Below are 24,169 nucleotides of genomic sequence, written 5' to 3' on the forward strand. Positions count from 1 at the left end.
CATTTATCCAATTTAATGCTCAGGAAACAAGCCCCTTCATCTTATCACAATTATTTGAAAACCAGGAATTCCCTAGAAACAAATTTTTATTTTTTTGATGGGCCAGTTCTATGTGAAATTGAATCTCCTCTCAGAAACTTTAATTCTAGTTATGACATCATAACTATAAAATGCTAAACAAAAGGTTATATTACATATAAACTTGTATTTTACTATTACTAAGAAATTACTCTGTCTTCTGTTCAACCATGGAAGTATCTTCCCCTTTCCTATTTTCACTTTCAAACGGTGTCTGGCATCCAGAATGCCCTCCTTTTCCCCGTCATAAACCTGGTGAAGTCCTGCAGCCAGCTCAGGTATCACCTTCCTTGCTTTTACCTCTGCCTGGAGGACTTGGCTGTTGATGCCTGTGGGTTTCTAAACACTTGGTACCTACCTTCACTTACTTCCCAAGTTCCTTTGCTGTTAGATGGTTTCATTGCTGTATCTTCCAACAGACGAGAGCACTGTAAAGATAGAGGCTGTTTCATTTATCTTTTCAATCCCAGGGTCCAGCAGGAATAAGACAATAATAATTCTTAATGCTTTGTTTATCCTTTTTAAATTCCAAACATACCTTTTTTTTTTTTTCAGCTTATACATTTGGACTATGACGTGAATGCTAACAGCCATTTGGATTCTTCAAACAACCAGTACCTAATAATAGCTACTCTTTTCATATTGGTTTTTGATATTCTTCTGTATTTGGTATTGACATTATATTTGGACAAAATTTTGCCCAGTAAGTAGTAATGTGGTTGTGATCCAACATAATTTCATTTATTGTGTTTCTTTAAAAGAACTGTCTACAACAGTTATTTATTTATTTATTTATTTAGCTTTTTTAGGGCCACACCTGCAGCATATGGAAATTCCCAGGCTGGGGGTCGAATCAGAGCTACAGCTATGCCACAGCCACAGTAACACGGGATCCAAGCTGTGTCTGTGACCTACACCACAGCTCATGACAAAGCTGGATCTTTAATCCACTGAGTGAGGCCAGGGATCGAACCTGCATCCTCATGGATACTAATCAGATTCCTTTCCACTGCACCACAACGGGAACTCCTACAACATATTGAATGTAAATTTTCAAGCATTTTTTCCCCAAATTTATAAAATAAGCCTAGTGGTATTCTGCACTTTGTTTGTAGAATCTCTTTCTAAGATTTTGCTCTACCATAACACTTTAGATAGTTTCTTTCATTCATTCTTACTTTCTTTTAAAAACACTTGCAAGGAGTTCCCGTTGTGGCGCAGTGGTTAACGAATCCAACTAGGAACCATGAGGTTGCGGGTTCGGTCCCTGCCCTTGCTCAGTGGGTTAACAATCCGGCGTTGCCGTGAGCTGTGGTGTAGGTTGCAGACGCGGCTCGGATCCCGTGTTGCTGTGGCTCTGGCGTAGGCTGGCGGCTACAGCTCTGATTAGACCCCTAGCCTGGGAACCTCCGTATGCCGCGGGAGCGGCCCAAGAAATGGCAAAAAAAAAGACAAAAAAAAAAAAAACTTGCAAGAGGAGTTCCCGTCGTGGCGCAGTGGTTAACAAATCCGACTAGGAACCCTGAGGTTTCGGGTTCGATCCCTGCCCTTGCTCAGTGGGTTAAAGATCCGGTGTTGCCGTGAGCTGTGGTGTAGGTTGCAGACGCGGCTCGGATCCCGAGTTGCTGTGACTCTGGTGTAGGCTGGCAGCTACAGCTCCGATTCGACCCCTAGCCTGGGAACCACCATATGCTGCGGGAGCGGCCCAAGAAATGGCAAAAAAAAAAGACAAAAAAAAAAAAAAGATGAAAAAAAAAAAAGCACTTGCAAGAGATTAAGGATAATCATTACTGTTGGTGCTTGTGTCAGAATGAAAGTTAAAGAAATGTGGTGCTTGGAGTTCCCATTCAGGGGGTTAAGGACCTAGTTGTTGATGCAGGTTCAATCCCTACCCTGACTCAGTGGGTTAAGGATCCGGTGTTGCTCTAAGCTGGGTGTAGGTCACAGATTCAGCTCAGATCTGGTGCTGCTGTGGTTTTGGGGTAGCCCCCAGCTGCAGCTCCGATTGCACTCCCACCCCATATGCCACAGGTGCAGTGTAAAAAAAAAAAAAAAGAATGCTAGTATTTGATACTGGACCTTAGAAATTTCTAAATGCTTCCCAAATGAGTTGCACGGATGTTCTGTCTTATGGTGACAGTAATCCTTAAAGTGGTGACTGACCCAGTATTTAATTGCCTCCTGTTCGCATAGCTGAATATGGACGTCAACATTCTCCCTGGTTTTTCCTGAAATCGTTTTGGTTTCAACACCAAAGCTCTGGTCATGTGGCCCTTGAGAATGAAATAGACTCAAATTGTTCGTCTAACGACTCTTTTGAACCGGTGTCTCCAGAATTCCAAGGAAAAGAAGCCATCAGGTAATAAATGTATTATGTGGAGGTGCAAATGGAGAACAGGTCAGAAACCAGAGATGTATCAGGCAAAACCCAAATGTGACGAAGACTTCTTTTAGTGTCGCTTTGTACCCACCTGTACCCCAGGCTGCTACACTCCTAAAGGGCTTCACTCCTTCTTCATAGCACTTTGTTTTTTCACATTATCCACATTTACATCTACTGAGATCTCAGGAGTTAGCAATAACCATCAATGAAGAGAAAAATCTTCATATTTCCATTTTCCCGATTATTTCTTTTTTCTCTTCCTCATCCTTTTCTGTTTTTTCCCTGCCCATTCCCTTATGACAGATATGGCCATTATCTTCATTATTCTGACCTCTTTTTCTGTGTGATTCACTTTGTCCCCTTCCTTTTGCTTCCTGATCAATGAGATGAGAAGGAAGACACAGGAAGCACAGAAAAGGGGAAGAGAGATTCCGGAAAAATGGGAAGGAAATGCAAATTATAAGTATTCATGCCATGTATATCTTCCCTCTGAGATGATGTGTGTGTGTTTTATTCAATGCTGATTGCTTTATTTCCAAACAACTAGAAGAACCTAAAATCCCTAGCTCATGGCTCAAAATTTGCCCATCATTGGAGTTCCTGTTGTGGCTCAGTGGTTAACCAGCCCAGCTAGTATCCATGAGGATGGAGGTTTGATCCCTGGCACTACTCGGTGGGTTAAGGATCTGGCATTCTTGTGAGCTGTGGCGCAGGTCACAGACACGGCTTGAATCCCACATTTCTATGGCTGTGGTGTAGGCTGGCAGCTACAGCTCTGATTCGACCCCTAGCCTGTAAACTTCCAGGTGCAGCCCTAAAGAGAAAAGGACAAAAAAGAATTTGCCTGTCATTCAGTGTTGCCTTTGTCTCACTCACCAATAAAACCTTTCCAATCCACCTCTTCCACTAATCTATTTGAACTCTGACCACTTATGATACTTACAGTCTAAATAGTTAATTAACATCTGAAAGCATGGGTCCAATAGGAACAGACAGCAGAGGGTAGTATTCTTTCATTCCTGATGTTTTAGTGCTGTTTTTATCAAGAATTGTGATCTCCCTTCAAATTGGAACTCTCATTTTTATGTCTCTTGCAGTGTATAGGCCAGAATCAGGTGCAGTCAGAGTAGTCATGGAAAACCTTGAATGCTAAGAGAAAGCATTTTGACTTAGCCATTGCAAAGAGCAGGGTATGAAGGTTTGTGAATTAGCTCTATGCTCTAGGAAAAGTATCGCTAGCAATGGATGGAGGTATGGGGAGCAGAGAATCACACATATTTGACTGATTGTCAGATAGCTTAGAAGTTTGATCTATGGATTGGCCACCTGAGGCTACCTCTCTTGTTTCATTGCTATGGCCTGTACTGCAACCAGTAGACGCCAGGTAGTTCTACCCCAGAGACCAAACTAGTTGGGCTCACATTACCTCTTAGGAGAGAAGGCAGAAGAATGGAATGTCAATTAAAATGCATTCTTGTGCCAACCACAGAGTGGGTCTACCTCATCTAGACTCTATTACCAAAACATTAAGATAAAATTCTATTAAAACATACGGAAAAAAGCCATCACTCCGATTGTTTATTTGGAACTAAGGAGCAAAACAAACCAATACCTGTTACTCCCTGAGAAAGAAATGGCAGGGGAACAGAGGCTGAGAAAAGCCAAGCAGCTTGCCCAGAGTCTCACCGGACGGAAAGAGGCGGCACTTGAATTCACGTGTGCTCAGCTCCCCAGACATCACACTTCACAGCCCATCCTCTTCGGTTATTTCCATACTTAACTGGAATTAAATGGACTAATTGTCCCCTCCAAACTCCTGTGTTGAAGTCTTTTTTTATTTTTTATTTATTTTTTATTTATTATTTATTTATTTATTTTTTGTCTTTTTGCTATTTCTTTGGGGCCGCTCCCACGGCATATGGAGGTTCCCAGGCTAGGGGTCGAATCGGAGCTGTAGCCACCAACCTACACCAGAGCCACAGCAACGCGGGATCCGAGCCGCGTCTGGGACCTACATCACAGCTCACGGCAACACTGGATCATTAACCCACTGAGCAAGGGCAGGGACCGAACCCACAACCTCATGGTTCCTAGTCGGATTCGTTAACCTCTGCGCCACGACGGGAACTCCTTTTCTTTTTTTTTTTTTTTTTCTTTTTTCTTTTTTTTTTTTAAGTCTTTTTTTAAAAAAAAAGAAAGTTCAATTGAATTTTTTTATTAAAGAATAGTTGATTTACAAGGTTGTGCCCATTTCTGCTCTACAGCAAAGTGACCAGATCATGCATATAAATATATTCCATTTCTTTTATTATCTTCCATCATGTTCTATCACAGGAGATTGGGTAGAGTTCCCTGTGCTATACAGTAGGGCCTCCTTGCTTGCCATTCTAAATGTAATAGTTAGCATCCATGAACCCCAAACTCCCAGCCCATCCCCCTCCCTCCCCTCCCCCTTGGCAACCATATGTCTTTTCTCTATGTCTGTGAGTCTGTTTCCTTTCTTTCTCTTTTTCTTTTTCAGGGCCGCACCTGTGGCATACAGACGTTCCCAGACTAGTGGTTGAATTAGAGCTGCCACTGCCAGCCTACATACACCACAGCCATAGCAACGTGGGATCCAAGCCACGTCTGCGACCTACACCATGGTCACCGAAGTGCCAGATCCCCGATCCACTGAGCGAGGCCAGGGATTGAACCCGCATCCTCATAGATACTAGTCAAATTCTTTTTTGCTGCGCCACAATGCAAACTCCCGAGTCTGATACTGTTTTTTAGGTAAGTTCAAAAATATGGAATGCTTCGCTAATTTGCATGGCTTCCTTGTGCAGGGGCCATGCTAATCTTCTCTGTATCGTTCCAATTTTAGTACGTGTGCTGCTAAAGCGAGCACACGTCTTGAAGTCTTCACCTTCTGTGTTATGGTATGTGGAGGTGAGGCTTTTGAGAGGTATTCAGGGATAGATGAGGTCATGTGAGTGGGGTGCTTATGATGCTATCTGTGTCCTTATAAGAAGAGGAAGAGAGACTGGAGCTCTCTCCCTGCCACGTGAGGACACAGTGAGAAGGCAGCCGTCTGCAAGCTAGGATCGGAGTCCCCACCTGCTGGTTTCTTGTGAGGATGTAAGAGAATAATGCAGATAAAATTCACAGGACCTGGCTTACCGGAGACCGTCACTGCTCTTTCTCTGTAGTCCGTTTTCCTTATCTTCTTCCTCTCCTCGCCTCTCCTTTGGAAGTGTACGATGTCGCCGGTGTTCTGTGTTCTGCGTGTAGGATCTTATTCACTCTGCCAGTCAACCCTATGACATAGTTCATGCCATCAGTTTTACTGTGGAAGGACTGAATTCAGTGAGTTTTGAGACCAGGGATTTTGTGAGTGGCCCCGCTGGGACTTGATCCCGAATGGTCTGACTCCAAAGTTCCGGTCTTTCTGTTAGGGTGCACTGCTTTCTTCTTTTCCCCACCATCGTCTCTTCCAGGCGTTGATTCTATCTCCCGCCTTCCTCTTCTCGAGCCGTTTCTCACAGTCCTTGCAGCATTCTGTCCCCATCCCCTCGCCACCTCCTCATCGTGTGACCTGTTCCGTTTATAACAATCAGGAATGTTGCTTCTGTGAGATGCCCTACACCCTCTGCCAGTCCCCTGGTCCTGTGTGATGAAAAAGAACCCCCAGACCTCCCAACAGCCTCAATGACTTGACTTAGCATTTCTCTGTCCACCTCTGCAATTGGCTCAAAACATTTTCCTCTTTTTTTTTTCAGAATAAGAAATCTTAAAAAAGACTATGTAAAAGGAAAGCATGAAAAAGTAGAAGCTTTGAAAGGTAATAAAGTGACGTCATATTTAACATAGCAATTTGATCTAGTGACTCTGCCTCACCGTTGTAGCGATTAAGAGCCCGTATTCCAGATATCGTGGCTCTCTTTTATTTGAACACATTATGTTTTCTTCCAAGTAAATTTAAAAATCTTATTACAGTTTTAGGAAATCAGATGCGCCATTGATGTCATAGGTTTGAAAGATACAGCGTAATATTGTTCATATTCAACTCATCATATGCTGTGACCCTAAAGCTATCTTTATGGTAGTCAGCCTATCTTGAATGACAGAACAGCTTTTATCAAAAAAAAAAAAATTGTTTGAGCTTGAAAGCTCTAAGGTTAAGTATAATTTAACAGGAAGCTAAGTATCTTTATTATATCTATCATTCTCTAAGGTCTACGAGGTTAAACAGTGATTCTTCTGAACTGGACCAGTTAAGGAGACTAATGGTCAATGGAAACCGTTATGTAGAATTGGCTTTTTGCACGTTGAAACCCATGTAAAACTATTATTTTTCACAGTTTAAAGCAATATTATAGCCTCGAATTTCGGTTTACTAGTAAATAAATAACTCTCAATGTAAAAAAATCCTTTTTAATCATGTCATGATAGATTGTGGCTATCCTACATCTATAAAATGTGCATCATTGAAGATGAAATTTTAAAGGGAAGAATTTTGGGAATGGGTTTTGTTTTGAATATTGCTAGCCAAATATACACATAATTTTTATAAGAACTTATAACAGTTTCAGAGAATGTAAAGTTACTATCTCGGCTCTCGGTGTCCTTTTTTTTGAACTAATGCCAGGTCTGGTACTAGACGTATATGAAGGCCACATCACTGCCCTCCTTGGTCACAGTGGAGCTGGAAAAACAACCCTGTTAAATATACTCAGTGGACTCTCGGTCCCAACATCAGGTGAGAAGACAAGCATTGAATGACAAGAACGAGGGCAAATGAATTTACTGTGCTTTGCATTAGTTAATTAGTTTCATTAGTTAATTTCAATAATTAGCTTCATTAACTTCTGGTCACACCCAGGTATTTAAAACTTTAGACATCTCCTCCAGTTATTATTATCGTATAGATTTACATTTTATTTATTTAGGAAAATCTTTGTGGCATAAATATCTCATGATTAAGTAGCTTTATCCTTCCTAAGTGGTGTTCCCACTGGATCACATGTATTGCGAACATTACATTTTGAACTAGTCAAGAGTGTATGGTATTCCTGGAGTTCCCATCGTGGCGAAGCAGAAACGAATCCGACTAGGAACCATGAGGTTGTGGGTTCAATCCCTGGCCTCGCTCAATGGGTTGAGGATCCGGCGTTGCCGTGAGCTGTGGTGTAGGTTGCAGACGCGGCTCGGATCCCGCGTTGCTGTGGCTCTGGCGTAGACCAGTGGCTATAGCTCTTGATTCCACCCCTAGCCTGGGAACCTCCATATGCTGCGGGTATGACCCTAAAAAGCAAAAAAAAAAAAAAAAAAAAAAAAAAAAAAAAAGGAGTGTACAGTATTCTTATGGGTAAAATATGCTGAAAGGACTCTGGTGGTTGACACACATTGTTTTCCATTTAAAAAATATCTTAGGAGTTCCTGTTGTGGCTCAGCCAGTTAAGAATCCAACTGGCATCTGTGAGGATTCGGGTTTGATCCCTGGCCTTGCTCAGTGAGTTAAGGATCGGGCATTGCCGTGAGCTGCAGCATAGGTCTCAGATGTGGCTCGGATCTGGCGTTGCTGTGGCTGCGGTGTAGGCCAGCAGTTGTAGCTCCGATTCAGCCCCTAGCCTGGGAACCTCCACATGCCACAACTGCAGCCCTAAAAAGAAAAAACCAAAATCTTAAACGAAGCATGCGACGTTATCCTGACACTAACTCTGTCCCTTCTAGGTTCAGTCACCATCTACAATAACAAACTCTCAGCAGTGGCGGACCTAGAAAATCTCAGCCAGCTCACTGGAGTTTGTCCGCAAGTCAATGTGCAGTTTGGCTTCCTCACCGTGAGAGAAAACCTCAGGCTCTTCGCTCAAATAAAAGGGATTCAGCCACAGGGAGCCGAGCAAGAGGTAGATGAGCATGTTAGAGGTCATGCAACCGTGAAAAGGAAATTGTTTACCTAGAAAATTCTAAATGAATTTGTGTGATTGCTGCAAAATTCATCATCGAAAGATCAAAAAGTCCTTTTGCAGTGACCAGCACAGTGATAAGTGTTTTTAAGAGAACCTTTCTAGGTTTTGGACTAAAAATCCTTTATTTGGTTAGGTCCAACGAGTCTTACGGGACTTAGAGATGGAAAATATTCAAGACATTCTTGCTCAAAATTTAAGTGGCGGACAAAAAAGGAAACTAACTTTGGGGATTGCCATTTTAGGAGATCCTCAGGTAAGTTAAACTGAAATTACGGGTGACAACAGATTAAGGGCTGTGAAACCACTGTATTCAATCTAACATTTCATTTGCAAATGATCGATGTAGAAGGATTCTTACCATGAAAAAGTAAGTACTGCAATATTTCTCCCTCCCATTTCACAAGTGCAGTTGACTCTGGAACAAGGCCCGGTTGAAAATCCGACTCTAACGTTACAGCCCTCCATATCTGCGGTTCTGCCTCTGCAAATTCAGCCTACCGAGGGTCGTGTAGTCCTGTAGTGTGTCGTGAGAAAAACCCACTTCCAAGTGGATCTGTGCAGTTCGAACCCATGTTGTTCAAGGGACCATTATGTGCTGCTGTCTTTAAGAATTGCACGTGGAGTTCCCGTCGTGGCGCAGTGGTTAACGAATCCGACTAGGAACCATGAGGTTGCGGGTTCGATCCCTGCCCTTGCTCAGTGGGTTAACGATCCGGCGTTGCCGTGAGCTGTGGTGTAGGTTGCAGGCGCGGCTCGGATCCCTCGTTGCTGTGGCTCTGGCATAGGCTAGTGGCTACAGCTCCAATTGGACCCTGAGCCTGGGAACCTCCATATGCCGTGGGAGAGGCCCAAGAAATGGCAAAAAGACAAAAAAAAAAAAAAAAAAGAATCGCACGTGAAAGGGGAAAACACTTTTACGTGCTTTTCCTACCGTGCAGGTTTTGTTACTGGACGAGCCCACCGCTGGGTCAGATCCTCTTTCAAGGCACCGTGTGTGGAACCTCCTGAAAGAGAGGAAATCAGACAGAGTAATTCTCTTCAGTACTCAGTTCATGGATGAGGCTGACCTCCTGGCTGGTAAGTCGTGGTTTTCTTTCATGGATCTTGAGTGACCAATTAGGGACACACGTGGAATATGTAGAGCTACGTTCCAACGCAGCTGCCATGCAGGTGCCTGCCATGAGCCAGGACAGGAGAATCGTCCTCTCACCCATTTGAGCCTTCTGTCCCTGAGGGCAGCCTCCTGTGGAAGCATCCTGACCCTATTGCAAAGCACCTCACTGGTTATAAAACACATATCCTGCTCCCAAAGATATAGTATGCTTTATTCAGTATGAAGGCCAGGCGGCTTGAAAGAGGTCCTTTTGAGGTATGCCAACCTTTTCTAAATGGACTAGAGAATAAACTAACATAATATATCCTTTTATTTATTGGTTGGCAAAGAAAGTGGCTTATATATGGCCGGAATTAGCTTGCATGTTAGTGAGCCATGTTCCTAAGATACATTCTTTATTAGTGAATTTGTTCTCTCATCAGTAGTGAAAAAAATCACCTCTTAGTGCAATTTATTTTGTTCTTTCTACACAGATAGGAAGGTGTTTATATCCAACGGAAGGCTGAGGTGTGCGGGCTCTTCGCTGTTCCTCAAGAAGAAATGGGGCATTGGCTACCACTTAAGGTATAGCCCTGACTGTATGTTCAAATGTGCTGGAAATGTGGGGGCTTGAGGCTATCTCAGTATGTTCACGTAGGCTATGCAGTTAGTACGTCCATCTCAAGAGAGCTGTGTTAGAACGACACCACAACTGCTCTCTTCCTCCGCTAGAATGAGGGGTTGATAGGATTGTAGACAGTGAGACTAGAAGGGTGATTAACCTATGTTTCAATACAGTAGAAAATATTTTCATAACACATTGTTTGCTAGGAGAAATTTCTGGCCATTCCAGCCCTCTCTCTTATCCTATTTCTAATGTCTATTTCTGTTCATCTTGGCAATCTCAATAGCCTCCTCTCTGTTCTCCCTGACTTCATTTTCTCCTTTGCTTTTTTCTGTCTCCTGTTTTCTGCTAAGACTTATTTTCACTATTAAGTAACGTCCATCACCTACTAAGTGTGGGCTATAGTTTAGGTTCTTGCTAAGATGTTTATGAATAATATACCCATATGGTCATACTTCATCCTCGAAATAACTTTAAGAAGATGATATTATTAGGCTCCTTTGACATGACAAAGAGTTGCAATAATCCACTCAATCCCACGTCATTGATAAGGGGTAGAATATTTGGACCAAGATTACAGGTGTGATATAAATTGCTCGCTATATTTCCCACTAAAGTATTAATACTTCTTTAAAAATAATTCAAGTCACTTCATGCCCAGTGGTTAAATGGATCCCCCATTATGTACCCCATGTTTAACGTGATCTAACTGAATCAGTACACTCAGCTAAAAGAACCACTCACTCTTCTCCAGGTGTGTCCCACAGTTTAGAGTCCTGTCTCTGCTGGACTGTTAACCACATTTACATCTTATCCATTCATGAAGTTCTTGTCGGAGTCTTTTCTCTTTAATAAGAAGCATCTTCTTTTCTGGAAACCCTGCAAGCACAATTTTGAATTGTTGCCTTGAGAACCTGAATTACTTTCTTTGATCCTCAGTAACTTCATTGGTAAAGGAAATGCAAATGATACCTACTTGCCGTTAAAGCTAAAAATATTGAATGAATGAATACCGGACAAGGTGCCACATGCTTAACTGGTTTAGCTCAGCGCTCACATCTGTAAACAGACTGCTCTGTATTACTCTTAAGTTCCCAGCTCCAGGAAAGGTACTAGTTGGTGGTCCTGGATAATGACTGGCATAGGGTCTTGTAAACACAGAATGGTTTTATCTGCAGGTGATTTTTTAGGTTTATCTCATCCAGATCCATTGTGATAGTCTCATCATTATAGAGCCTCTGTAAATTTCTGAGGTGACTAACAATGGGGATTCTAAAACCTGGTGATTTCATGAAGGACTTTATATGTTTTCATCAAGAAGACAGACCAGCTTTGACTTGACCACATTTTGGACCGAAAATTATGATGAAATTATTGACTATATCTTGAGGGTTTACTTAGTGTGATGCCCTGTGTGATTTCATACATGCTTCATTGTATTCTCTTTTGAAACTCTTTGAGAGCTGAGCATTATTTCATACCACAAATTAGAAGAGTGACGCGCAGAGACATTAAGCCCAAGTTCTGGAATATGGATCGGCAGGGCATGAGGACCGTGTTCTTTTCTTAAAATTAGTTTTTGGTTTTGTTTTTTATTCAAGTAGAGCTGATTTACAGCATTGAGCCAACTTCTTCTATACAGCAAAGGGACCATGTTCTCAGTGACTGCCCCACATTGCTACCGTCTTTGTTTTTTACCATGTTCAAATCCTAGCTTTTGCAGAACTCAACTTTACTGCAAAGGGAGAAATCAAAGTTAAGTTGTTGACTGGATGGAGACAAAGCTGGGCTTTCCTCTCCACCTGATCCCAGCCAAGAAGGAACCCAACATCTCTTTTCTCCAAATAACAAAACTTGAGTCACCTTATCTGTCACCAATTATCCCTTACAAAAGTCTCTCTGCATGTTGTGTAGATTATACATTTTGGATGATATCAATACATTTAAGTCTTGCTTCTTCTATTAGATTATACTGTTTTGTCTTATAAGTATTAATGAAGTGACAAACATATGCTATGATTATTCATAGAGAGCATGTTGGAGAACAATAGCTTTAACTTACTCTTTAAATGTCAGTTTGCATCTGAAGGAAACATGTGATCCAGACAGTATAACATCGCTTGTCAAACAGCACATCCCTGAGGCCAAATTAGCAGCACAAAGTGAAGAAAAGCTGGTGTATATTTTGCCTTTGGAAAGGACAAACAGATTTCCAGGTATCAGAATGCAGAGACCACAGAATGATTTGTAATGATGTTACTAAGAATAGAATGAAGACTCACATTGTAATGTGTGCTAAGTGCGTGGCCCTATGCATTAATTTATTTACTATCCCTAGCCCCATTGTCACTTCTAATATTTGCCCTGGACCTTGTCCCCACAACACTTATGAGTAAACTGAAGATGGAAGATACTACATATGTTTCAAGTTGCAGCTGTGCAATGAAGAGATCCAGGGCAGAATCAAGCTAAAATTAGGAATATTGGGGAAATATGTTTCAGGAATGAATGAGAGGGTGGTCTGGGCGGGAAGAGGCTGTGAAAACAGTGGCAGCATGTTGGATGGGAGCTAAGAGTGATACCCAACATGTAGATTGTGTTATAAACACCATGGCATGTGACCATCTAAAAATTCAGTAGTAATTATGATTGACCCATTGTTGCTGAGCATTGTAAGAGCCACGACTTTGCTGCAAATACAAAATCCTGGAGAATCATTGCCTTTGCTACTTTTCTATCTGGTTTCCCAACATGCTGTTTCATTTCCCAAGAGTTCTGAGCTTAAGTACACTTAACAAGTATAAGTGTGTTTACTTTATTGAGTTCTGGGAATTTGCCTGCGTCTTGATGGAGGGTTCTGGAGCCCTTGCTGCATGCTTGAATTACTAAGCCTATCATAATCATGGTTAATAAGGAAGTACAGCACCAGGCAATGGATTGAGGTGGCCGAAAGCTTTGCTAGAGCCAGACAGGGCAGATGCAAATCCCAGCTGTGCTGTTATCAGCTCTGTCATCTCAAACAGGCTGTATTACTTTTCTGGACCTCAGTTTGCTCATTTATAAAAAGGGATCACAGTAGTACTAACTCTATAGATTTTTTTAAATGAAGATTAAGTTATATAAAATATTTAAATTTATTTAAAAATATTAAATATAAATAAGCACCTGGAAAAATACATGATATGTAGTATCTATGGAATTTAACCAAGTCGAAGACCCCCTCAACTTCAGAATGTGCTACCAACAAAGAAACAGAAAGAAAGAATGCTGGCACTTAAAACATGACCTACTAGCATTTATGATGCAGGCCCACTTCAGATATGTTAAAAGATAATGAAATGTGTTCATCTGAGAATCAGTGAAATAATGATAGTTTCAGATGCATGCACAATGCCTTTGATATATGTGTTGTTTACAAAACCAGAAATCTTTATGAAGCCCACAGAGCAAAGTACTACCCGATTATTAAATGCATTTCAAAAGCAGGAACACAATTTAGAGAAGAACTAAAAACCCAACACCTAAGTGGATGTAAGAACTTGTTAGAAATCATGAATACATCTCTGTTTTTCTTTATCTTACACACAGTTAAGATAGAAACCTTTAATTTCTCCCATTATTTGAATTAGTTTATTCTTTATTCTACTTGCAATTTTCCTGAACTGCCCAAGGATCATTCCCAATGTCTCAAAAAGACAAAAACAAAAACAAAACCCTTGTGCAAGCAAAAAAAAAACCCTCTCCAAATGACCTAGTAATCCCTTATAAATACTTTCCCTCTTTCAAGGCTCTTGTGTAATTTTCACACCATAGTCAGAAATTGGAAGAGAGGAAAGAGTGAGAGAGTGAGAATTCAAAGTTATTTCCTTTAATTGATTTATGTTTAAGTGAGGGAAAGATCTCCAGCACCTAGTTATTTCTATAAACCTTAGGGGTTTTTTTGTATTTGTTGCTATATTGCCTACCAATTATCCGTCATGTGAAAGCACAAATCTCAATTTTCTGGGAAACATTCCTAAATTAAGGAAGGTTTTGAGTTAAATATTTCCCATCTTAGTTCAGGCTGCTCTAACAGATTCTGTAGACTGGGTGGCTCAGAAACATCAGACACGTCTCTCTCACAGTTCTGGAGGCTGGACCGTCTCCAGGTCATGGTACCAGCATGGTTGGGTTCTGGTGAGTTATCCCTCTGGGTGGCAGATTGCTGACTTCTGGGGTCCTCATGTGGCGGAGAGCAGAGAAGGGACGCGAGCTTTCTTGTGCGATTCTTAGAAAGATGTGGCTCTCGTTCACAAAGGCGCCACCCTCGTGACCTCGTCTAATCCTAGTCATCTCCCCAAAACCCCACCTCCTGATACCGCCACATTGTGGGGTCGGGTTTCCACCATGGGAATTTGGGGGGGACAGACATTCAGTCCATCCATAACACTTCCCATAATTTAACAATTTTTGAAAAAACTCATAAAATATAATACATTTTTTCAACCCCTCCCCCCACATATGTAGTTCTCTAGGCATAGGAAGAGAAATGCCCAGACTTTTATACTCAAGAAGCTATAGACACTAACACACTGTTTAGTTTCTTTTAGAAATAGGGGAATGTCTGTGTCATAGTTTTGTTTCTGATGAATGCATTTGGCTTATCGCAAATGTTCTGTTTTTGAAAAATATAGTTATTATGACTCTTGTTACAAATTATACTATTTTGTTGCATTTTTATGCTTACTTTTAGACCTCTACAGGGATCTTGATAGATGTTCTAATCAGGGCATTGAGAATTATGGTGTTTCCATGACAACATTGAATGAGGTGTTCTTGAAATTAGAAGGAAAATCAGCTATTGATGAATCAGGTAATAAATAGATTTTTAATGATTAAAATTTTTTTTTTCTTTTTAGGGATGTACCTACAGCGTATGAAAGTTCCCAGGCTAGGGTTCAAATCAGAGCTGCAGCTGCTTGCCTTACGCCACACCCACAGCCATGCTAGATCTAGGCCACATCTGTAACCTACATCTCAGCTTGCAGCAACACCGGATCCTTAACTCACTGAGTGAGGCCAGGGATCAAACCCTCGTCCTTACTGGTATTAGTCAGGTTTGTTCCCACTGAGCCACAATGGGAACTCCCTAAAATTTTGTATTGAAGTATATTCAGTTTACATTGTTCCTTCAGTTTCTGTTGTGTATCAGAGTGACCAAGTCATACATGTATGTACGTTCTTACTAACCTGAATTTGATCTTTCTGTGCTGTATTTTATCTTGAAAATGATGAAGTTATATGATTTTAGGGATGCTACGATTCAAAATGGTCTTGAGAAAACTAAGAGCAGAGAGAAAATGCATTTCTTGTTTGCTTCCCTCTTCCCTCAATACTGGTCTCCCATACTGAATTCCTTATTTCGCACTATGCATTTTTCTAAGCATGTGGAGTACAAGACTAGGTCCTTATGCAGCAGATATAAGTATGCAGTATAATAGTCCTTGAATATAAGTGCTATAGAGAAAAGAAAGGTAGAATTATAGGGTGACTTACTTTCTTACTTTCTTGAATGTTTTGAGGATATTATTCCACTATTGCTGTGGAGAGATTTGCTGTCGGTGTAATTACCATTCCTTGGAAAGTACTCTGCATTTCTTCTCTAGCTGCTCTAAGATATTTCTTTATTTCTAGTTTACTATCATCCTACGGTGTTTACTCTTTACCAGCTCTTTTTTCTTTTCTTCTTTTTGACTGATTAAGTGGGGGGGACTTTTGATCCCACATTCCCTCTTTTATCCACTTTTTTTTTTTTTTTTTTGGTCTTTTTGCCATTTCTTGGGCTGCTCCTGCGGCATGTGGAGGTTCCCAGGCTAGGGGTCAAATCGGAGCTGTAGCCAATGGCCTACGCCAGAGCCACAGCAACGTGGGATCCGAGCCACGTCTGCAACCTACACCACAGCTCACGGCAACGCCGGATCCTCAACCCATTGAGCAAGGCCAGGGATCAAACCCACAACTTCATGGTTCCTAGTCGGATTCATTAACCACTGAGCCACAAAGGGAACTCTTTTTTTTTTTTTGTCTTATCCACTTTTGAAGTTACATACTTGATGTCTTTTTTTAGTGGTTATAATTAACCTTTAGAGTACATATATTAGAACTTTCTAAAAGTCTAGAGTCCATCAGTTTTTCTAGGCATCTCTTCCAAAAGAGGTAATTTGGTTTTCCTTTTTAGGGCTGCACCTGTGGCATATGGAGGATCCCAGGCTAGGGGTCAAGTCAGTACAGCTGGCAGCCTACACCACAGCCACAGCAATGCCAGATCCAAGCCACATCTGTGACTTGCACCACAGCTCACAGCAATGCCGGATCCTTAACCCCAGCCAAGGATCGAACCTGCATCCTCATGAATACTAGTCAGATTCATTTCCACTGAGCCACAATGGGAACTCTAAGAGGTAATTTTTAACTAGTTTTCAACAAGAGCTATATTAAAAATATTTCCACTACCAATTTCAAATTCTACACACACTGACTCTTCTACCTTGGTTAAAAATACTAAGATAGTATTGCAATGAAGAGATTTTTCAAGCCTAAATATGGGTTTCTGTTCATTGAATTCCTAGAAGGAATTAAATCCTTTAAAGCTCTAGACACAGATCTATTTTTTCAAAACAAGGTTTTCTTTTATTATGTCATTATTTTTTCTTCCTGTATTGTATCTTCCCCCCCCCCCCCCCCCGCCTTGTTCCCATTTCTTTAGTAGTTGCTCTAGAAATGCCATAAATTAGATCACTTGTATCTCTGGCCAAGATTCTCTACTCTGATCCATTTGGTGAAACAGTGATCATAGGACAATATAAATAATGCACAGTTAAAGGGACACCTTATAAGTTACTGATTTTATGCTTTATAGATATTGGCACTTGGGGACAATTACAAAGCGACAGGACAAAAGACACAGGAAGTCTTGTCGAGCTGGAGCGAGTTTTGTCTTCTTTTAATGAGCCACCGAAAGTGATCGGTGGCATGGCTCTCTGGAGGCAGCAGCTCCGCGCAATAGCAAGAGTTCGCTTCCTGAAGTTAAAGACTGAAAAAAGAACGCTGTTGACCATGTGAGTAACCGGGTGTTTTCAGATGTGTTTGAGAGGTGCCCTCACCAATACATTCAAGAGAAAGAAACAAACAAAACAAAAAGCAAAACAAAACAAAAAAACCCTGAGATAAAATCCAGCTGCTGCATATGGTTTTTCGCACAGAAATCAATTTTTCATTGCTTTGGTAGATATGGAATTAAACCAGTTGACGCTTGGGGTTTTCTTTTCATTTTGCACAGAATCTGATCTTAGGGTTGACATTGTTTTTCAGAAGCATGGAAGTTAGATCCTAGGTCCCATCTTAAAGACGTGCCTCTTTTCCCAAAGTAGCTCTGTGCCAGGCCATGTGTTAGCCAAGAATTCAAGTCACTGTCTGAAACTTATTATATGGTTCACACATTCCTCTGAAGCTTCGAGCTCTTTGCTGAGTAATACCTCCTTACAAAAGCCCTCTCTCTGCCCAGGACATTTGTGAGGACGCCTGCACAACACTCTGTGTGAAATGTCTGTAGCATGTGTCAAAATGAACCTGACATAGATTCGGCATGGCACAAAATGAGACAATACTGTCAACTGCAGCATTCAGTACAAGAGAAATTATGTCCAAATAGGGGCATCGCCAAAAAAGAATTTTACATGAGGGAGAATTTGAATTTGGTGTATAGGAACAGTTTGGGGCATGGAGATACATGGGGAGTCTGAAGAATTGTTATTAATTTGAGTTAATTGCAACATAGGATGTACAAAAGAGTGCAAATAGTTCTGATCCTATATTAAATAGAGCTAAAGGGTTTGAACTTATTAAAAAAATAAGGAACTAGTGAGGTTTTATTTTTTATTTTGAATAGGCAATTGCCATAATTAGAGTAGAATGCCAGAAAACCTAATTGGGCAACAATGCAAAATGGTTTGGAAAGAGTAGGCACTGGGAAAAAAGGAAAACAGACATTTAGGACAAGTTGAAAGAGGTCAGGCAGGGATCATTAAGGTCCAAACTGGAAAGGCGAAAGAGATTTTGGAGGCAAGCAATAATGATGATACAATAAGCAGAACTTTCCAACCATTTGGAAAAGGGACATAAGGGAGAGAAATGAGTGGGAAATGAGTGAGGTTCAGATCTCGAGCAAATGAGAAAATGTAATTTACAGAAATTGGGAACAGGAAGGGGAAAGGGTTCAGACTGTAGTAAATCTGGGTGTTGGTGACACGCCAGCTTGCAGGGGTCCAAAAAGGAAGACATGCAAGCCTGAAACAGAACAAAGTGGGCATTGGAGAGAGAGATTTAGTCTCTCAGCCAGCCCCCTTCTTAAGCTTGAAAGACGAGTTCAAAGGTGGGGAGAGGGGAGGCGTTTAGAGAGAGACCAGGGGTGAATGCATTGGCAGTCTCCCAGTTTAGAAAGAAGAAAAGGGGCAGGGGGAAGCATGTTCATATGTTAGGCTAGTGTTTCTCATTTACTTTTGTGATCACTCCTGTTCTACTGCTCAAATGTAAAAACCTCCAAAAGTTGCTATATGAATTTTTTTTCTCTTATCTTTTCCTCCGTGCAGATTATTGCTTTTTGGGGTTAGCTTTTGCCCTCAGCTTTTGGAACATCTATTCTATGAGTTATATCAGAAAAGTTATTCTTGGGGACTGTCTCCTAATATGTACTTCCTCTCACCGGAAGAGCCACCTCGAGCACCTCTGACCCACCTACTGGTCATCAATAAGACAGGTGAACGTGGGGCGAAGGGCGACATTTAACTGCTGGTTTGTGTTGAGATTTTCCCCAGGCAACAAGGGAAAAGTAAATCCTGTATGTTTTAGAAAGTATATATGAGGCCAAATAGGAAATTAAATCCATAATGGAAAATACAAGGTGGGAGTTGTTATTTGTTTTGTTTTGTCTTGTCTTTTGTCTTTTTAGGACCGTACCTGCAGCATATGGAAGTTCCCAGGCTAGGGGTCAGATTGGAGCTGCAGCTGCTGGCCTACACCACAGCCACAGCAGCATGGGATCTGAGCCACATCTGAGACCTACACCACAGCTCACAGCAACACTGGATCCTTAACCCACTGAGCAAGGCCAGGATTGAATCCATGTCCTCATGGATCTTAGTCAGGTTCCTCAACCACTGAGCCATGACAGGAATTCCAAGGTGGGGAGTTTGCTCTAGAAACGTATTTTGCAAGTTCACCTTAACCCTAAAGCTTCTTGCACACTGCAACAAAAGGGGATTTAGAAAGGCAATTATTGACTAATCTTTGAGATCTTTCCATAAAAGATTTTAAGGACTACGCAGTCTTGGGCTTTGGGTGAAAAAAAAATCTGTTCGAAATTTCTAAGATAGAAGAGTAATATAGTCAAGGATTAGAATATTAATCTTTTTGGCTTTCCCCACGGCATGTGGACTAAACCCATGTCACAGCAGCTACCCAGGCTGGATCCTTAACCTGCTGTGCCACAAGGGAATGCTAAGGATTAGAGTGTTAATTTTAAGAAGTGTTTGCACATGAACAGAAATGATAAGAAAATGTCTTGGCTCTAGGTTAAGTAAGTTTGTCATATCCTTGCTATCAGGATGGATTTTAGGGAATTCCTGTTGTGGCTCAGCAGATTAAGAACCTGACATAGTGTCTGTGAAGATCTGGGGTTGATCCCTGGCCTCCCTCAATGGGTTAAGGATCCGGTTCCAGTGTTGCCATGAGCTGCGGTATAGGTCACAGATGCGGCTAGGATCTGCTGCAGCTCCCGTTTGAGCCCTAGCCTGGGAACTTGTATATGCTGCAGGTGTGGCCCTAAAAAGGAAAAAAAAAAAGAATATTAGTCTTACAGCTTCAAGTCTGTGTTTTAAAGGAAATTCTTATCATGGTATGCTTTGAGTGACATCATTTAGTGTTTTAAAAAAATATTACTTGGAGGTCCCATTGTGGCTCAGCAGGTTACAAACCCACCTAGTATCCATGAGGATGCTGGTTCTATCCCTGGCCCTTCTCAGTGGGTTAAGGATCTGTCGGTGCCTTGAGCTGTGGTGTAGGTCTCAGACACGGCTCAGATCTGGCGATGCTGTGACCATGGCATATGTAGGTCAGCAGCTGCAGCTCCAATTTGACCCCTGGCCTGGGAACTTCCATGTACTGCAGGCACGGCCCTAAAAATAAACAAACAAACAAACAAACAAACAAATAAAGACATAATCTTACTTAACCATAGTTTCGCTTCATTCTTGCTTCTTTTGATCTTTACCTGCATGGTAGGGTCAAGCATTGATGACTTCATCTACTCACTGAGGCAACAGGACATAGCTTTGGAAGTGGATGCCCTTGGAACAAGAAATGGCCCAAACGAGTCTTTGTACAATGGTGCTATCACTGTGTCCGGTGATGACAAGGTATGTGGCGCTCTGACGGCTGCCTGTCACCAAAGGTACAGTCTAAATGTGCGATTTGAATAATACATATCAACTGGCATAAGAGGCCAGTTTGACACCAACAGAGGGGACAATTGTTACTTTTAGAGGCGAAGCTAGCCTGTGATTATTCCCCCACACCCTCCACTGTAACAACATGCAATGAAAGGCTGTTCGATTTTATTCCTTATTAAGTTGTAGGCACTGCTATAAATTAACAATGAATTTAAACCTCATTATGGATTGTACCTATTCCAATAACTAACTTAAATCTCACTCTCAATTGGATTTCAGTTGGATTTGATGAATCCTCCAAACATAAACCTAATGAATACCTTGAGCTGATGTCAGCTTCAGTTACTGAAACATTTTCTTAATTATTTTTCCAGTAGATTTTTGTGGGAAAAAAAGCTCAATTCCTACCTACACACTTGGGTCAAATCCTCGGATAAATATGTATGCTCAGCTATCCTTTGCTTTAAAAAAAAAATGCCTTGGTTTCCTGCATCTCTAAGTGTGGTTCCTGTATCAACATCGTTCGGTCACCTGGGAGCTTGTGAGACATGCAGAATCTCGGGGCCCACTCCAGCTACTGAGTTAGAGTCTGCACTTAAATAAAACGTGCAGAGGACTAGTATGGGCATTAAAGTTTGAGAGGGGTTGCCTTACTGGGCAATATTTAAGACTTGTATATTTCATATAAAATTTGAGGAGTTCCCGTAGTGGCTCAATAGAAATGAATCCGACTAGGAACCATGAGGTTGTGGGTTCGATCCCTGGCCTTGCTCAGTGGGTTAAGGATCTGATGATGCCGTGAGCTGTGGTGTAGGTCCCAGATGTAGCTCGGATCTGGCGTTGCTGTGGCTGTGGTGTAGGCCGGCAGCTGTAGCTCTGATTCGACCCCTAGCCTGGGAACTTCCCTATGCCGTGGGTGTGGCCCTGAAAAATAAAATAAAATTTAAATTACTGGCTTCTATACAGCTGGTTATTAAATTTATCATAGCAGTCTTTTCATAATGTTTGCAAATGTCATATCTCTGTGCAGTACACCTGAAACGAACATAATGTGGTAGGTACATCAACCATATTTCAATAAAAAGTTTCTTTGAAATAAATAAATTTCTAGCTTTACCTGACAAATGGAAAAAGACAGGAAGATAGTGTTAAAAGCATAAACCACAGCAGTTAAGCGTCACAAAGCTGAACCATTTGTGGCTTGTCAGAGTTAATTTTCAAAAATAATTTCCACACCAAAAATAAAGTTAAAAATTTAATTACCTCTGATCTAACTATTCCTTAATATGTCTCAAATAGGTTCATTTCCAGTATATTCAGAAAAATTGTTCCAAAAATATCACTCTTAATATCAGTAAACATTTAAATAATTAGGTTAGAAAAAATTCACTTGATTTATTTATGATTGCAGAAATGTACACTCAAAGCTTACCCACATTTTGGGCAACATAGATAATAACATATGTACATTTTTTTATATCTGGGGAGAAATAATCGTGTTTTTATATACACTTTTTAAAAAATGTGTGTAGTCACCTTTATACTATGTGTTTTTTTCCCAGTTTTATTGAGATATAATTGACATACAGCACTGTGTAAGTTTAAGGTGTACAGTATAAAGACTTGACTTGCATACATTGTGAAATGATTTTAAAATGTCATTTAAAGATATATATGTTAATGCAACATTATCATTGGAAGCTTACTCTTCATGAAAACGTATGCTTTCGTTAAACAACAGCTACCTGCCTCTTTCTTCCCGAGTATCTACATAGTCTTTATTTATAAAATGAATGCACCACATTTTGAAGCAAAGCCTACACCCATGTTAAAGTGAGGTTGCATCATGGGATTTTATAGTGTTGCCACTAAAAGTCATGTGAGGTATTTTGCTTTGTGAGAGTTTAGGCATAAATAGCCATACGGCTGATGCCATGGTTGGTAGAGACCAAAATACTGGATCCCTTGCAGTATATTGAGAATTAATCAAATAGTATGAATGACGGTGACATTAATGGACATTAATGACAGTGACATTAATGGTCTTTAGCCTTTTTTTTACTGCGATGTCCATAATTTGAATGATTTCCTACCAAACTCATTCATTAAATTTTATGTTTGCTTTCTGAGGACTTATAATCCATATTTGTTACATTTTAGGATTACAGATTTTCAGTTGCATGTAATACCAAAAGACTGAATTGCTTTCCTGTCCTCATGGATATCATTAGCAATGGACTACTTAGAATTTTTAATTCTTCAGAACACATTCAGACCGACAGAAGCACGTATTTTGAAGTAAGTATAATATCATCTCACTTAACTTGAGCCGTAAGAAGATCTCAAGAGAGTGCTTGAAATGTTGAAATAACGTGTTAATTTTTAGAACTCGTTCTTGAATGTTTGTTTTACATACATTGGAATTACCATATACATGTGTATATAATACACATATATATGTGTACTTACACATACAATACTTAACAATGACTACATAGCACTATAACCTTAATTGGAAGACTTAGGGCCAATGGAACATTAGAAAATACAATTAATTGGGGAAAAGAAATGATAAATTTTGGTCTTAGATCTGTTACTGTCTGTGGCCTTCAGTATTGGACCAGCATCTTAAATACCACGCTATGTGGCCTTCAAAGAACTTGACTTTCCTAAACCATGGGTCACCATTCCACAAAAGATATAGGTATGGGAGTTCCCTGGTGGCCTAGCAGTTAAGGATTTGGTATTGTCACTGCTGTGGCTCGGAGTTCCATCCCTGGCCTGGGGAATGTCTCCATACTGTGGGCACAGCCAGAAAAAAAAGTAGTGTGTATATGTTGTTCAAAATAGATAGTTAACAAGAACCTACTGTATAGCATAGGGAAATCTACTCAAAAGTTTCTAGTAACCTATATGGGAAAAAATAATGGATATATATATATATATGGGTATAATGATGCACCTAGCTGTACACTTAAAACTAATACAACATTGTAAGTCAACTAACTATACTCCGATAAAATAAAAAAATTTAAAAAAGCTTTATCACAAAGGAAGGAAGCAAGGCAACATGAGCACAGTTGATTTGGCCAAGTTTACTGCAAAGACAAGTGATAACACACATAGGCAACCATAGGCACTCAGTCAATTGCGCTAATTATCATTATTGAGATGAATACTGTTTTTCTTGGCAATTTATCAAGTTTCCACTAAAGCCTATTCAGCTTTGACTAGATCAGGGGACTGGCTAAATTAGGACTAGAAGATGGTCTGGGTTAAAACATGATTTGCCAGCTCTGCTCAGACCCCCTGAGTCAAAATCTCCACAGTGGGGAGCGAGGTGTGCAAATCTGTATCTTCAGGTCACCTCTTTCATCCTGCTATGTTCAGTCTCCCTTTGTCTTCTTTAAATGAGGCCCTATCCTATAGCTTCCTGGTCACTTTTTTTTTTTCTTTTTAGGGCCACATCCAGCATCTTGAAGTTCCCAGGCTAGGGATTGAGTAGGAGCTGCAGCTGCCAGCCTATACCACAGCCACAGCAATGCCAGATCC

The 24,169-nt window shown here is 40.8% G+C and overlaps 1 protein-coding gene and 1 non-coding gene across 9 annotated transcripts in view; one reads left to right on the top strand and one right to left on the bottom strand.

Moving 5' to 3' along the window:
• Positions 1 to 24,169, top strand: part of ABCA9 (ATP binding cassette subfamily A member 9) — a 64,490-nt gene that overhangs the window by 17,814 nt on the left and 22,507 nt on the right. For 5 of the 8 annotated variants that reach the window (XM_013980819.3, XM_084983868.1, XM_084983869.1 and 2 more), the window contains exons 9-22: positions 634 to 781; positions 2,272 to 2,437; positions 6,223 to 6,284; positions 7,092 to 7,202; positions 8,177 to 8,352; positions 8,549 to 8,668; positions 9,354 to 9,492; positions 10,003 to 10,093; positions 12,210 to 12,349; positions 14,866 to 14,985; positions 17,032 to 17,230; positions 18,761 to 18,927; positions 20,451 to 20,584; positions 22,778 to 22,915. In XM_013980819.3, coding sequence (XP_013836273.3) covers positions 634 to 781; positions 2,272 to 2,437; positions 6,223 to 6,284; positions 7,092 to 7,202; positions 8,177 to 8,352; positions 8,549 to 8,668; positions 9,354 to 9,492; positions 10,003 to 10,093; positions 12,210 to 12,349; positions 14,866 to 14,985; positions 17,032 to 17,230; positions 18,761 to 18,927; positions 20,451 to 20,584; positions 22,778 to 22,915 — 1,911 coding nt within the window. The remainder of the gene's footprint in view (positions 1 to 633; positions 782 to 2,271; positions 2,438 to 6,222; positions 6,285 to 7,091; positions 7,203 to 8,176; positions 8,353 to 8,548; positions 8,669 to 9,353; positions 9,493 to 10,002; positions 10,094 to 12,209; positions 12,350 to 14,865; positions 14,986 to 17,031; positions 17,231 to 18,760; positions 18,928 to 20,450; positions 20,585 to 22,777; positions 22,916 to 24,169) is intronic. The other 3 variants (XM_021068115.2, XM_084983871.1, XM_084983872.1) reach the window with 1 other exon arrangement.
• On the bottom strand, positions 5,245 to 5,351 carry LOC146398039 (U6 spliceosomal RNA). The gene has a single exon (XR_014822160.1). It is a non-coding gene; the product is annotated as a U6 spliceosomal RNA (small nuclear RNA).

The sequence above is a fragment of the Sus scrofa genome, chromosome 12, assembly GCF_054392235.1.
Source record: "Sus scrofa isolate SSC_HxYL_T2T_F1_AM1 chromosome 12, Sscrofa_HxYL_maternal_Yorkshire_Landrace_v2.0, whole genome shotgun sequence".
NCBI lineage: Eukaryota > Metazoa > Chordata > Mammalia > Artiodactyla > Suidae > Sus > Sus scrofa.